Source organism: Cotesia typhae, unplaced genomic scaffold, assembly GCF_013202065.1.
Source record: "Cotesia typhae breed Kobodo isofemale line unplaced genomic scaffold, CoteBio_Ctyphae contig_43, whole genome shotgun sequence".
Lineage (NCBI taxonomy): Eukaryota > Metazoa > Arthropoda > Insecta > Hymenoptera > Braconidae > Cotesia > Cotesia typhae.
This window is the reverse complement of record NW_027423752.1, coordinates 215,112-230,112: the sequence shown is the minus strand read 5'-3', so window position 1 is coordinate 230,112 and position 15,001 is coordinate 215,112. Positions and strand designations below refer to the sequence as shown.

General features: G+C 30.5%; 1 protein-coding gene and 1 non-coding gene across 5 annotated transcripts in view; both read left to right on the top strand.

The window, feature by feature from the left end:
* Kdm3 (Lysine demethylase 3) overlaps window positions 1–15,001 on the top strand; it is a 133,893-nt gene that overhangs the window by 115,641 nt on the left and 3,251 nt on the right. For 2 of the 4 annotated variants that reach the window (XM_074244320.1, XM_074244319.1), the window contains exons 11-17: window positions 3,885–4,337; window positions 4,926–7,430; window positions 9,028–9,316; window positions 11,156–11,604; window positions 11,757–11,964; window positions 12,568–12,716; window positions 12,938–14,613. In XM_074244320.1, the coding sequence (XP_074100421.1) occupies window positions 3,885–4,337; window positions 4,926–7,430; window positions 9,028–9,316; window positions 11,156–11,604; window positions 11,757–11,964; window positions 12,568–12,716; window positions 12,938–14,613 (5,729 nt within the window). The remainder of the gene's footprint in view (window positions 1–3,884; window positions 4,338–4,925; window positions 7,431–9,027; window positions 9,317–11,155; window positions 11,605–11,756; window positions 11,965–12,567; window positions 12,717–12,937; window positions 14,614–15,001) is intronic. The other 2 variants (XM_074244322.1, XM_074244321.1) reach the window with 2 other exon arrangements.
* LOC141528492 (small nucleolar RNA SNORD36) lies at window positions 12,769–12,847 on the top strand. Its single transcript, XR_012479384.1, has one exon. It is a non-coding gene; the product is annotated as a small nucleolar RNA SNORD36 (small nucleolar RNA).

Sequence of the window (15,001 nt, the reverse complement as noted above, 5' to 3'; positions counted from 1 at the left end):
ATTATTTATTTCTAATATTACACTGTGATATTTTTTTTTTTCGCTTATTCAGCTATTATTCTATTTTTGAAAGGTCAAAAAATTATCTTTAAAATTTTAAAACCTTTTTTATACATTGTATTGATGAAAAAAAATTTTGGCTTCGATTGATATTTAAAAAAAAAAAAAAATAATAAATTAAAAATTTAATTAAATGTTTTATTATACTTTAAACTGTAATTATTATTTTTTTTATCAATTTAAAAATTTATCCAGAAATTCAAATAGATTTAATACAATTATTTAAAAAAAAATTTTGGTATTTTTTTTTTTTTTTTTTTTTTTTGTAATTAAAAATATTTTATTTTTATGGTGAATTTTTTATTTATAAAATTAAACATTAAATTGATAGAAAAATTTTTGAGGCAAATAAACAATACTTTGTTTTTAACAATTTTATATTTTTTATTAAACAAATAATTAAAAAAAAAATTGAAATTAAAAAAAAAATTTTTTAAGTCAATAAATTTTTAATCAATTTTTTAAAAAAAAATTCTAGAAATAATTTATTAAATTTCAATGAATATTTAAAACGATCAATGAATGTTAATTTAATTATAAATTCAATTTAAAAATATCAATAATTCAAATTACCAATTCAATCTATTAAATATTAGGAACTTCATCTATATACTTCGCATGCGCCATCCCATATCAAGCTGACCCAATTCTCTAAAACATCAATCAGCAAAATTATTTTTTCATACAAATTATTACTCATCAAAAGATAACAATAATTTATTTATAAATAAATTTCCACTCTAATTTTTTCCTCCACATCCGATAGTTATTATTTGATAATATAAAATTCATGACTGAGTTGAAGTTGGTTAGTATCGAAATATATCGAAATATCGAAAAAATATGGTCCCCGATTCCTTATTGGTCGAAATTAAGGTTCGCGTATGCGCGCAATTTGAATTCCTAGTTGTATAAAAGGAAACATTTTTACTGAAAACAAATACTTTTTACTTATATGAGTCACTAGAATAAATCGTCACGTGTCGAGATCGTGATAACTTGAATGACAATCGTCGTTAAATTATACATATATATATCTTTATATACTTCCATATAATACGTATTTGATATCACCTGATTCTGCAATATGAATCTCATAATTAGATAGTAAACTGTTGTGTCAACAGACAATAAAAAAACTTGAATATAACTTTTTTTTTCCACATCTACACCTACATATACAATAAATATAATATATATTTGCAGCAGTGTTTTTTAAATGATTACTTACTTTATCTTATTGATTCAACATTATCTGTGACTTATCTGTTTGCTTCTGACATTAATATTCCAAGTTGTACATTCGTGCGAACGCGATAAGATAAAGTGATAATAAATTTTTTTTTATTCTTTGTTATTACTATTACTATTACTATTATTATTTTTTTTTATTTTCTGATCACATTGATGACCTAAACTGGCCTTGGACACTTAAGACCCACTAATCATTTTATCCATATTCTATAGTGATGTCATTAACCTTAATAATTTTTTTTTAAACAACAACAATAAAACTTGACATTTATTATAATTATAATTATCATTATAAATAATTGTCGATTATTTAATTCAAGTTATTTAACGCCTACATTGAATTATTATTTATTACAATTACCAAAAGAAAAAAATATCATTTGCGCAATGGTTATAATTGAGCCATTGTCATTAAATACGTAATTTATATCTTTTACGTGATTTATTAGTCAATAAAACTTGATACTTATATATTTGTAATAATTTAAAGTACATAGATGAACACTTTGATGCCGATAAAATTATTTAGTTGATAATTACCAGCAACCTTGCAACTATGTGACTGCCGTAACTTATGAACTATAAATAAATAAAATTTCGCCTTAGTAAATAATAAATTTTGTTATATTGCACTGTACTTTTTTAATTATTGACGTTTTTAAAGATATAAGCTCATCCCGATGTTACACTCATCAAGAGCTTTCATTTGAGTACCCACATCAATTTTTCATATATTTTATATATTTATATATATATATATATCATATATATATATATATATCATATATATATGTATATATGAAAAATATATCAAAAATGCGTGTGTACTCATATGAAAGCTCTTAATGAGTGTAACATCCGAATGAGCTTATATCTTAAAAAATGTCAATAATTAAGAAATGACCTTGTATCTCGTGAACTATTGACATTTTTAAAGATATAACCTCATCTTGATGTTACACTCATCGAGACCTTTCATTTGAGTGCCCACATCAATTTTTCATATATTTTATATATTTATATATATGTATATATGAAAAATATATAAAAATGCATGTGGGTACTTAAATGAAAGGTCTCGATGAGTGTAACATCGAGATGAGCTTATATTTTTAAAAATGTCAATATTTAAGAAAAAATGACAATTTAAGAAGCAATGACATTAAATTTCACTAAAAAAAACCGATTTTATCGTTTGACTATCTTAGACACAAAATTTTTCTTATTCTCTTAATAATATAGATTTGAATTCCAGTCGGACATGTTGATGCATTATGTATATTCTTATAGATAGAGAATAGTCAAACGGCAATACAAAATAATGTGGGTTGACATTCGCACGAACCAACTTGGCTTGATTAGCATACAGTATCTTTGTACGGTCTAGAGTTTGTATTAGTAAGTAGTTGTATGAGGCTATAATTAGATTGTCGCTCTTGACGGGCTACTAAGTGGGATACCCCTGATACAATATACTACGTATAACGTGAACGAGTCTACAGAGATAGACAGATAGATAAAATACTCGATAGTTAAAACCAGTACATAATACTGCTACTTATATACATATATTACATATAATAATTTTTTCTTGTATGTAATTACATAGATAGATATACATATATGTAATATGTGTTACACATAACGTATGTATGTTGAGTCATGTGTAAAGGTAAATAAAAATGAAAGAGAGACGTTAGTTAAATGTTTATTCATCGTGTTTGTTGGATCCAATCGCATTTAGCTTGATTTTGTTGATTTGCCAAAAAATTTTTTTTTCGCCTACGCTTTACGAAGAGAATGTCAATTAAATACTGTAAATTTATTTTAAATTTATTATGACGTTTTAGTTATAAAAATATAAATAGATTTACGTGGAAGGTTTTTATTTATATCATTTATTTAATATATAAATCTGTAGTTTTTAATTTTTATTGTTTTTTTATTAATTAACTACACTTTTGATTGGAATTAAATTTTTATAACTTAGAAAAAGAATTTAATTATAGTCTAACTTTTAAAAAATTTTAATTATAACATCTGAAAATAAAATATTAATTAATTAATTAAAAAAAATTTTTTTAAAAAGTATTGTTATTTTTTTTTTGTCAGAAACTTTTAAAAAAAGTGATTAAAAAATTTTAATTTGTTGTTAATAAAATCAATCAATTGATTTATCGAAAATCTAAATTAATTTATTAACAGTAATAATAATAACAATTATAATAATTAATAAATAAATATTTAGGCTCTGTCTGAATATAAAATTGAAAAAAAATTTTTTTTTAATTTTTAAACAATAAATTTATAAGAATTTAAAAAGATTTTAAATGACTTATAAAATAATTAATTAAAATCACTTGAGTCATTTTTTATTGAACAAAAAATCCTGACTTGGAATTATCAAATAAAAATTTAGCAAATAATAAAATAAATTTAATTGATTAATTTTGCAAGTATTTAAAATTAATTAAAAAAATTTTTTTATATTTTAAACAAGAGAATTATTCATTAATTAAATTAATATTAAGATCAATATTATTTTATAATGGCAGTATTGATTGAAGTAGGTACCTTATGTTTCGCAGAGAAATATGTCGACGGCCTCGGCGCCGTGGAGTAACTTTATAACACTGCCACCACCAGGAAGCAGAAGTCACGGTGCGCCTTCCCCTTCACATGCGGGGCTGCCTTCACATGGTCACCATCATCCTGGTCCCGGTGGAGCCGCGCATCCCTCACAAGTTGCGTCTCAACAGCAGCAGCAGCAGCAGCAGCAGCAGCAGCAGCAGCAACAGCAGCAGCAGCATCACCAACAAGAGCGACAGAGGCGTGAACGTGAGGAGCATGATGCGCGAGAACGTGAACGTGAGCGTGAACGAGATGTTCAAGCTAGAGAGCAGCGGGAACGTGAGCGCGAGCATTTGGTGGCTGCTGAGCGGCTGCATAGACAAGCTGAGGCTCGTGAGCATCAAAGAGCTGCTGCGTATTATGGAGCTACTGCCCCATCTACTGCTCAACAGGTAAATAAATTGAATGCATTTTATTTATTGTTAATGAAGAGATTAAATTTTTTGATAATTAAGATTTAAAAAAAAAATTGTTAAAATGATTTTTAAGATTAAAATATTATTAATTATTTTGGCCATAAAATCAAAATAATTAAATTTTTTTTAAGATTCACTTATTTTATTTTAAATTATAAAATTTTGAAAATTTGAAATTAAAAGAAAAACATTTTTTTATTTAAAAAAAAAAAAAAAAAAAAAAACAATAATTTTTATTTGATGTTGAAAAATTTGATAAAAAATTTTTTAATATTGAATTTAATAATTTTTTAAATTTTTATAACAATTAAATTAAAATGAAAAAAATTGCTCATGTGGAAATTAAAAAAAAAAAAAAAAAAATATGTGCGAATTTTTTATAACAGTTGATTGGTTATAAAAATTCCAAGAATTGTCAAATATCTGCTAATTGCAGTATCGTAAATTTTCACTTAACATTTTATAAAAAAAATTTTTTTATGACTAAAAATATAATAATAGTCTCTACTTCCTTTATTTACAAGAGAATAAATTATCACTCACTAATAAATAATTTATTTTTAGGTATTACGATCGTCAAGTGTACCGAGCAAAGTTGAGTATCCACCTCCGCCAGCGCATTCTCGAACCTCAAAATCATCACTGTCAGTAGTAAATTTACATGACAAACACCAAGTAGTGGGTCCACCACACAGCCTTCCGAAAGCCGAACCAAATGTTAGTTTGTTCACCTACCCAGCGTACACAACATCCCAAATGCCGTCTTATGTCCACGACATAAAAGTGAAGAATGATCTCCAGTTGAAAGCACTGCCGGGTAAAAATCTCGGTAGTCATGAACGTGATCATCACGGCCGGGAGTTGTCGCAAGGTCAGCCTCCCTCGTTACTATCAGACCACAAGAGCTCGGTAATAGTAAAAAATGATCAAGGTCGTGGAGGAAATGACCTATCAAAAGTACCACCACCCCACTCGTCGAGTCCAAAAATGATGTCTTACATGGTCCAACCAGTGGCACCCCCGCCACCCCAAGGACCACCGCCCTCGTCACACAAAACTCCAGTAACTTACGAGTACCGGAGTCCAACCCAGAGCCCGCATCATCTGCATCACTTGGAGAGCTTGCAGGCTAAAGGATTACCGAGTCACCACCGTTCGCCGGCTGGACACACTCAGTCGCCTCACGGACATTCGTCGTCACATTCGCACAATCGTCAGTCGCCTCACAGTCAGCCTCACCCCCATCAAACGCCCCATCCATCACCGCCAGAGCCACGTTACCTCAGCAGGCCGGAACCCGGATTGCTCTACGCATCTTCAAAGCCCTCATACTCGTACCCCCATCAACCAAACGCCTCACCGACCTCTCACTACGCCGCGCCACCGGGTTCAAAGCCAAAAGTGAGCAGCCCTGCGCCGCCTCACATCTACGGGAATCCAGGAAACCCTGGTATTTTAACCGGAACACCAGTGTGTCGTGCATCTGAGCCAGCAGCGCCAGCCCCGTTGCCGCTAACGTCAAAAGCGCCTTACCAGCCAGTGCCTCGTTATCCCGGATTGCCACCATCAGCCAGGAATTTACAGCCCCCGGCAGCACACAGTCGTTCTCCATACGATTCACGTGGTTTTCCAGTTGGCTCTCCGTTACCCTCGTCAAAATTGCCGCCGCAGTTGCACGGATCTCCTCCGACAGTAGCGTCAGCGCCTTTGTCACGTCCCACGGTAACGCATCCGTCGCACCACGTGAACAATCCACATCAACCTGGTGGTCCGCTACCGTCGTCGTTGCAACAGCAACAGCCACCAATGGTTGTTCCGTCTTTTCAAACCCAACCGTTGGATCTGGGTGTTGAGCGTTCAATCTCACCGAAGCGTAAAGCTTCCACACCGACTGATCATCTGGGTCAGCCTGTCTCTCTAGAGATTAAAAAACGACGTACAGAAGAACCACCCACTCCTTTATCACTGCAGTGTGTTGGACCGCCTGTACTGTCTAGGGTGAGTGAACCAAGTCCGCTGATTGCTTCGGCCGCAACATCAATCACCACTGTTGTCAATAATGCGCTGCTGGTACAGTCAACCACTAATAATACTACTGTTAATACTACTACTACTACTACGACGACTACTGTAACTACTGCTACTATTAATAGTAATAGTAATAGTAATAATAATAATGCTAATAATAATAATAATAATAATAATAATAATAATAATAATAATAATAATAATAATAATAATAATAATAATAATAATAATGATAATACTAGTATTAATACTGATAATGTTCAAACACATCAACAACAACAACAACAACAACAACTACAACAACTACAACAACTACAACAACTACAACAGTCACAGCAACAGCAGCAGCTATCTCAAGATCCGGCTGTCGTTGTTTCTGTAAGCCCGGCACCAAGAACAGCCAGTGCTGATGGATCCGTCCGGCCTGCAAGTACTGGGAGTGTTAATTCATTGCATCAAATTACAACAAGCACAGCACCAAGTCCAGCACCTACAGCAAGTCCTGCTCCACCAACGGCAGCACCCAGTCCTTCGCCGCTAAGTGCTCCCGGAACTCCAGCTAAAACCCCGGCTAATAATACTGATAGTGAAAAGTCGAATAGTCCAGCACCCAGGCCCCCTAGTAGGACTAATTATCCGGTGCATAAGCTTAAAAAAGCTTGGCTACAAAGACACTCCGGTGAGGATGGCACTGAAGATACTACTGGTGTTGTTGGTAGTGGTTCTTGTGTTACGTTACCATTAAATAGTGCTCAGGCCCCGTCTCAGCCGCTACACAAAGAACGTGAATCGACTACCAGTAATAGTAATAGTACGTCTAATACGACGACTAGTCTACCCAGTGCTGTTAATTCTATTCATAATATTGGAAGTATGGCTGTTAATAGTATAAATAAACCTAAAGGTACTGGCAAAGCTGGGAGGAAACCGCTCAATAAAGAAACATTAAATGGACATACTAATGAAACTAAAAGTCTTCAAGAAGATTCGTCGAGCAGCGATCCTGAGAGGAAGTCGCCGCCAAAGAGGAAACCGCCCAAGGTATCTATTTATACAAATTGTTCATTTATACGCTTGTTGATTTTTATTTTTGGTGCTAGATATTGCTTAGTTAGTTTTTTTCAGAGAGATTGATATATTTTTTTTTTTTTCTACGGAGTAATTATATGACATTAAAGTTAGTTAGCAGTCACTTGATCATTTTTATATATGACATTAAATTTTTTTTAATAAATAAATTGTGGCAAAAAAAAATCATTAAAAAAATGGACGTGTAGAAATTTAATAAAATTAAAAATGCAATTTTTTTTGGAACAAATTTTTTTTTTAATTTATTATTAAAAATCTGATTCTATTCAAAAATTAATTAAAAATTTTTAATGCCAAAAAAAGATTATTTATTGGGTAATAATTTACAGATACTTAACTGTAATATTTTTTAATTCATTAAATAATTTATGTACTCGCATAAAAAAGTGATGACTAATTTAATTAAAGAAGATTAAATATTTATAGTAATAATATAAATTTAATAGCAATCTCTCATGCTTGAATTTTAATGTATAAATTATGCTTTAATTATCTGAATGCCTGCTTAAATTTATTGCATGCTGACTAGTATAATTTAAATAAATGAAAGTGAAAATTCAAGTGAAATAAATTATCAATTATGTATTTACTTTATGTTTTTTCTTATTGTTCATTATAAATTTAATTTTATTTATTTATTCGTGTTTATTTTTTATTTTATTACGAGTTTGAACTTGAAAAAAATTTACCTAAAATTATCATTAATTTTTTTATTTTATTTTTTTTTTTTTAAGAAAATAAATTTCTAATTTAAAGTAAAATCATAAAAAAATTATTTGACAAAAAAAAAATAAAATAAAAACAATAAAATGACATTAAGTTATTTTAGCGAAGTTTGAATTTTACCGCGCTAAATTCGAATCAGAGCCGCCATTATCGAGTCTTACGCGTGCACGTACATTCCGGTAAGCAAGCTAGAGTTGAGCATACGTTCTGTGCTTGTGTATAATAAAAATTATTCTTCATTGTGATTAATAAAACTTTTATAATAATAAATATAATCGAGGCATTAATGAATCAACCATACATTGAAACAATGGAACTGGTAAAGTATATTTATCAAAACTGAATGATTAAACAGTATATTAAAATTTCGTCATCGGTCTAACCTAATTCTTTTGTCCAAATGGCGTGCTTATTATTATTATTATTATTTAGTTTATATTATAAATCAACATTAGTCCTCATAAATATTATTATTATAATTATTTATGAAAATTAAATTAGCCGCTATCTAAAAATGTTCAGAATTAATTTATATTGAAATTTAATTACAAAAAAAAAATTTCACTTGTAAAAAACTTGAAAAATTTTCAGTGTAATTTTTGAAAAATATTTTTTAGCTATAATTTAATAAATAAAAAATTGCAAATGTCGGCTAAGTTTAATATTATTTATTATTTATTTTTTAATAAATAAATTAGAATGTTGATTAATTATTAAGTAGAGTAAATAGTGCATTTATATGTTTTAAAAGCGTGGATTTATTAATTATTTTTTACAAGAGCATGAACTTCCTGACTACTTAATAATATGTACCCTGTGGTAGGTAAAACGAAAGAAGGGAGCCCCGAGGAGACAACAGGCAGCTGTTGAAGAACAAAGGCGCAGAAAAGATGACAAACAAGTAACAGGAAATACCGGTAGTGTGGCAAATTCTACTGCTGCTGCTGCTGTTGCTGCTGGAAGTGATTCTAGCAACGAAAGTGAAGCTGGATCAGCTAGCGACACCAGTGAACAACTTACCTCCTCATCGTCTATTCAGCCTACTCCTAAAAGAACTACGACAAATATCACTACCAATAATTCAACTAGTTCCAACAATTCTACTGGAAATGGTTAGTATTTTTTTTTACAATTACTTATTGATTATTTAATTGAAAAAAAAAAAAAAAAAAAATTTTATCAATCAGTAATTATGTAGTTTTACGATTCTAACTATTGGTTAGTAAAAAATGATATGAATTTTTTTTTTAAATATCTTTATGAATGTGCAAATTCATTGCAAATAGTTATGTCATTGGAATATTTATTTCATCACAAAGAAAGAGAAGTTATATTTATGTTTGCAATGACATAAACACATGATTGAAATGATAATGAATTTAACAGACATTTAACAATTTTTAAAATTTTTATAACAATTAAATTATAATTTAATTATTTATTTATTCAAACGCCAGTCGGCTTTATTTATTTACTTTGTTTTTAAATCAACCCAACAGCTCATAGGCCAATAACAGGGTTGCTACAATTTTGTACAACATAGTTCAATGACATGCGGTGTACATATATATACATTTTTTACAATTTAAAAAAAAAATATCTAATCTTACAAATATAATGATATAGTGACACAATACAATAATATAATAATGCAATAGAATTTTTAGCTTACATAAAGAAAAAAAAAATAAAAGAACAGAATATAATTGCCATTTTTTTTTTTTTTTTTTTTTAATTTTTGAGGGATCAGTTTGTAAAGCTTAATACTATTTTTTTTCTTAAAAAAAAATTTAAGAAAAATTATCATGAAATAATTATAGAAAAAAATAATATTGCTTTATAAATAAACCTTTTAAAAATTTTTTATGGTCGAAGAATAATGGAGTCTCACATCAAAACAATCACTGAATTATGTATTCACATATGCTTAGTTTGATAAAATACATACACTGTAGTAAAGATAATCAGTACCAAGAAGTGGGGGTTGTTTCGACAACCATAAGCCATGCTTAACGCTTCCTGAGATACTTAAAGCCACGTATACTGTCTTTAACTTCTCGCGGTGCTGATGATCAGTTCGTCTAACACTTGATAAAGTTCATATTTAAATTTAGTGTAATAGCTCATTTTATTGCTTTAAATTTAATCACGTGTTGAATATTATAAATTAGTACGAATATAAAATAAATTTTTTTTTATTAATTCACCGAAAATGTATTCAATTGAAACAATTAGTCAAGCATTTCTTGTGTCAAAAAATAGGTAAAATCACAAAACTACATAATTACTTTTTTTATATATAAATTATTGTAGCAGTATATAAAAAATATAAATTAATATGACTATTTTTTATTTAATTTTATTAAAGAGACCACGTTTTGTCAAGTAAAAATTCGACGAAGCGCAGACCTCGTGGTCGGAGTATTCTTTCTCGCGATTAAAATTTATCATGTTTAAGTTTTAAAAATTATATACTCAAAATATAAATCTTTTAATTTTTTTGTATGTAATTTTATTTAATATTTTTAATTTTTATTATTTTTTCGGGATAATGTGCCTGATTTTGTATCCGCCATTTTGTTTTGCAATGCGGTCGAGACCAAGCATAATATTAACGTTAGCTATTTTAATTAAAGTTTGGGTTAATATTAAATAACTAATTTATTTTTTGCAACTATTAGTAATTTCTCGTTTTTTTTTTTTTTTTAAATTAAATTTTAATTAATGTTGTAAAATTAATGTTATTTAATTTTAAATAATTTTTATTGATGTATATTGCCTATAGAAGTATGTTGATTAATAAATAAATAAATAAAAATGTAAAAATATTTTTGATAGGAATTATTTTAAATACTGTTACAATAATTTTAAAAAACGAAAAAAAAAAAAAGATTAAAAAAAAGCACTCATCTAATAAGTAACTTTGTAAATAAAGTTTCTCTTTTAATCAGGAAACACCAACAAGGAGCCACGAAAAAGAGGCAGACGACCAAAGAATTCGAAGGGAAACGACGCCGGAGGGGGCGAGGATCAACCTCGTCCAAAAAAAGAGCGTAAAGATGACAGTTTAAGCGGGAATGGCGGTGCCGGTGGCGAAGGCGGTGGTAACGGTGGAAACGGTCAAGGCGGAGGTAGTGGAAAAAGCAATCCCTTTTGTAAACCACCTACATCGCAGTTGAAAAAAACCGGCGACAGTTGGCTTCAAGACCTCGCGTGCTGCGATGTTGCACCAAAATTAGCTAAATGCCGTGAATGTCGTTACCTCGCCAAAAGCACATTGTCAAGAATTAAAAAACAAACAGTCTTCTGTCGTTTTTATGCATTTCGTCGGCTCCGATATACTAAAAATGGTCAATTGGCTATTGCCGGATTTAGTGATCCACACAAAGATGCATCTGAGGTTTGTATTGTTAATCAAATAATCAATTAATCATGTCATCATCCTCACACCATTGCATCGTATTCATTGTCATATTATCGAAGTCATATGAATAATAGTTATCATTAATTTACTGTTTATATTAATTAAATTAAATAATTTTATAATTACAGGAAGACGTACAGTTATGGTTACCAGGTAATATGGATCAAAATTCGAAAGAAAAGGATGAAAAAACAGAAAAAAGTGACAAGGATAAAGGTGCAGATAGATTAGATCTCGACAAGGAAATGGCTTACCGCTTGTTACGTCAAGTTGGCGATCAATTTTGTGATCTTTTACGCCAGGAAAAAGAAGCACTTTCTGAGCACATAGCTGACGGTAATTTTTTTTTCTCATCTCATTTATTCATAGTAATAATCATTTTTTACAATATAATTTGAATTTTGCACGACTCATTATGCAAAGTATCAAAAGAAAAAAATATCAAAATAGTTGAAAGAAAATTCCTGTCGGTCAACTCAAATTCTGTTTAAAACACGATAACTTGCATAAAAATTTAATCAGTTTTCATTTTAATTTTTAATTTTGTTTAATTGTTATCAACGAAAAATTAAAGTCAATTAAACAAATACACTTAGTGCGCATGATCAGTTTAAAATACCGCGCGATATTTAAAATGAAAAAATAAAAAAATAAATCGTATTAAAAATGAAAAAAATAATCTTTTTTTAGAACATAAATTTTTTTTTTAATTATCAATCGAATGAGCGTTATGAGTCGTGCACTTTTGGATTTGCCAAATTTTATTTTTTTTTTCTTCACAACCTATTGAAATATTCTCATTTTTTTTTTTTTTTTTTACTTAAACATTATTATTATTATTATCATTATAAGAAAATGATTTTGGTCGCATGTTTTAACTGTTTTTTTTTTTTTTTTTTTTTTTTTTTTTTTGCCATCAATATGCATTGTTTCTCACAGCGGATAATGGAATTGTAGACAGTACAGTTGCGTGGAAGCGAGTGGTCCAGGGTGTACGTGAGATGTGCGACGTTTGCGAAACAACACTTTTCAATTACCATTGGGTCTGCGGTAAATGTGGTTTCGCTGTTTGCATCGATTGTTTTAAGGTAAATCAATCTTTAAATTATCCACAATTAAAGTCTTTTCAATAAAAAAAAAATAAACATGATGTATACATATTTTGATTGATTAATCCATGAAAGTAAATCAATTATCGAGCTTTTTAACACTGAATATTTATGAAAAGAAAAAAAAATAAAATAAAATAAAAATTTTTTGTCAAAAAAAATTTTTTTAATTAAAAAAAAAAATTTTTATTTTTGTACAGGGACGTAAAAATGGAACCGTGACTATTTGGGGTGAAAGTGGAAAAGATCGTGATGATTGTGGCTGGTTACTTTGTACAAATCGCCAAATCCACGCGCCAGATCGTCTAATGTTGACCCAAATAATAGCGGGTGACAGTTTACCTCAATTGGGACAACGTTTGCATGATGTAAGAGCTGAATGGGGAATTCCACAACACTGTGATTGTTCATTAGTATCATCAACTCCACCCAATGATATCCTCCGTAATTCAATAAAAGGTGACGCGGTAACAGTTACGACAAATGGTAACATCAAGCAAAAAATAAAAGAAGTAAAAAATTCGGATGACACCGCGAATGGTTCGTCTGACGGTAAAGCCAATGGCGAAGAAAATTCGCCATTAAATTGGTTAGCCGACGTAGCGCTGCAAAATCAAGATAAAAATGACAGCGGTTCAAGTTCAGACTCAGACGAGGATCGCGACGGTAATTATTCAACGTTGCGTGAATTATTGATCCGTCCAACACACAAACCCAATGGTAACGGTTCACGGTCAAATTCTCCGACTAATGTTAATTCACCTGGACCTACGAGCAATAACATTGTTAAGCCGGGTAAAAAATCAAAGATGGACGCACTTGATGAGGTAATATCGAGTGTAATTGAACACACAGCTAAAGAAGGACGCGATAGAAACGAGTCTGGCGAAAAGACTTGTGAATTGAAACATTTCGTACGTCGCTACAAGTGGACCGAGCGTGGGCGTGAGCCATTGCCAATTAGAATAATGACATTAACCGAGAGTAAAAGTCTTTATCCAAATGTACCGCATTCCTGGTTGTGTAATGGTAAATTATTGCGGTTGAATGAGCCTCATAATATCAACAACTATCGCATATTTCAAGATCAATGGAAACGTGGTCAGCCAGTTATTGTATCAGATGTGTCTAAATCACTCAACATGGATCTATGGCACCCAGATTCATTTGCGCGTGATTTTGGTGATGAAAAAAATGACTTGGTAAATTGTATGACGGGTCACACGGTACCCCATCAACCTATGCGTAAATTTTGGGAAGGTTTTGAGCATTTTTCTAAACGTCTTAAAGATGATAAAGGCAATCCAATGCTTTTGAAACTTAAAGACTGGCCACCGGGTGAAGATTTTGCTGAATTATTACCATCACGCTACGCTGATCTCATGAAAGTATTACCTTTGTCTGAGTACACTCATCGTAATGGACGTTTAAATTTGGCGAGTAGATTACCTGACTGCTTTGTAAGGCCAGACTTAGGCCCTAAAATGTACAATGCATATGGTTCTGCCCTGTACTCGAATAAAGGAACCACTAATTTACATCTTGATATATCTGACGCTGTTAATGTTATGGTTTACGTGGGTATTCCTCAAGATGGTGACAGTGAAGAGCATATTAAAGAAGCACTGAGAGCTGTCGATGAAGCAGGCTGTGATATTTTGACTCGTCGACGTGTACGTGAACGTGGTGAAGCACCTGGTGCTCTGTGGCACATTTATGCTGCTCGTGATGCTGATAAAATTCGCGATCTGCTCAATGCTGTTGCTTTAGAACGTGGCGCACGTTTGGAGCCACACCACGATCCTATTCACGATCAAAGCTGCTATCTTGATGGTAATCTACGTGAACGATTGTACCGTGAATATGGTGTTGAGGGGTAAGTTTTATTTATTTATTTATTTATTTTTAGGATGTGTGCATACTAAAAAATTTTCCGTCAATGCGTAAAAAATATTTGTGTTAAATATGCAACATTTTTTTTTGTATTGACTTAACAGAATAATTGCGTATAATAAAAATTCTATTTTTTTTTTCTAAGTTAAAAAAAAAATTTTGGGTTTAGAAAAAAAATTTTTTTTGCATTTCTTCACGTTTCATACAAAAATATGTTGATTTCCAAAAAAAAATTTTTTTCATGAAATGTGCAGAAATGCAAAAAAAAATTTTTTCTTCAAAATAAAAATTTTTTTGGATTTAAAAAAAATAAAAGAATTTTTATTATATATCATTACAGCATCCGGGACCCACCCCGAATGCCATAAGGA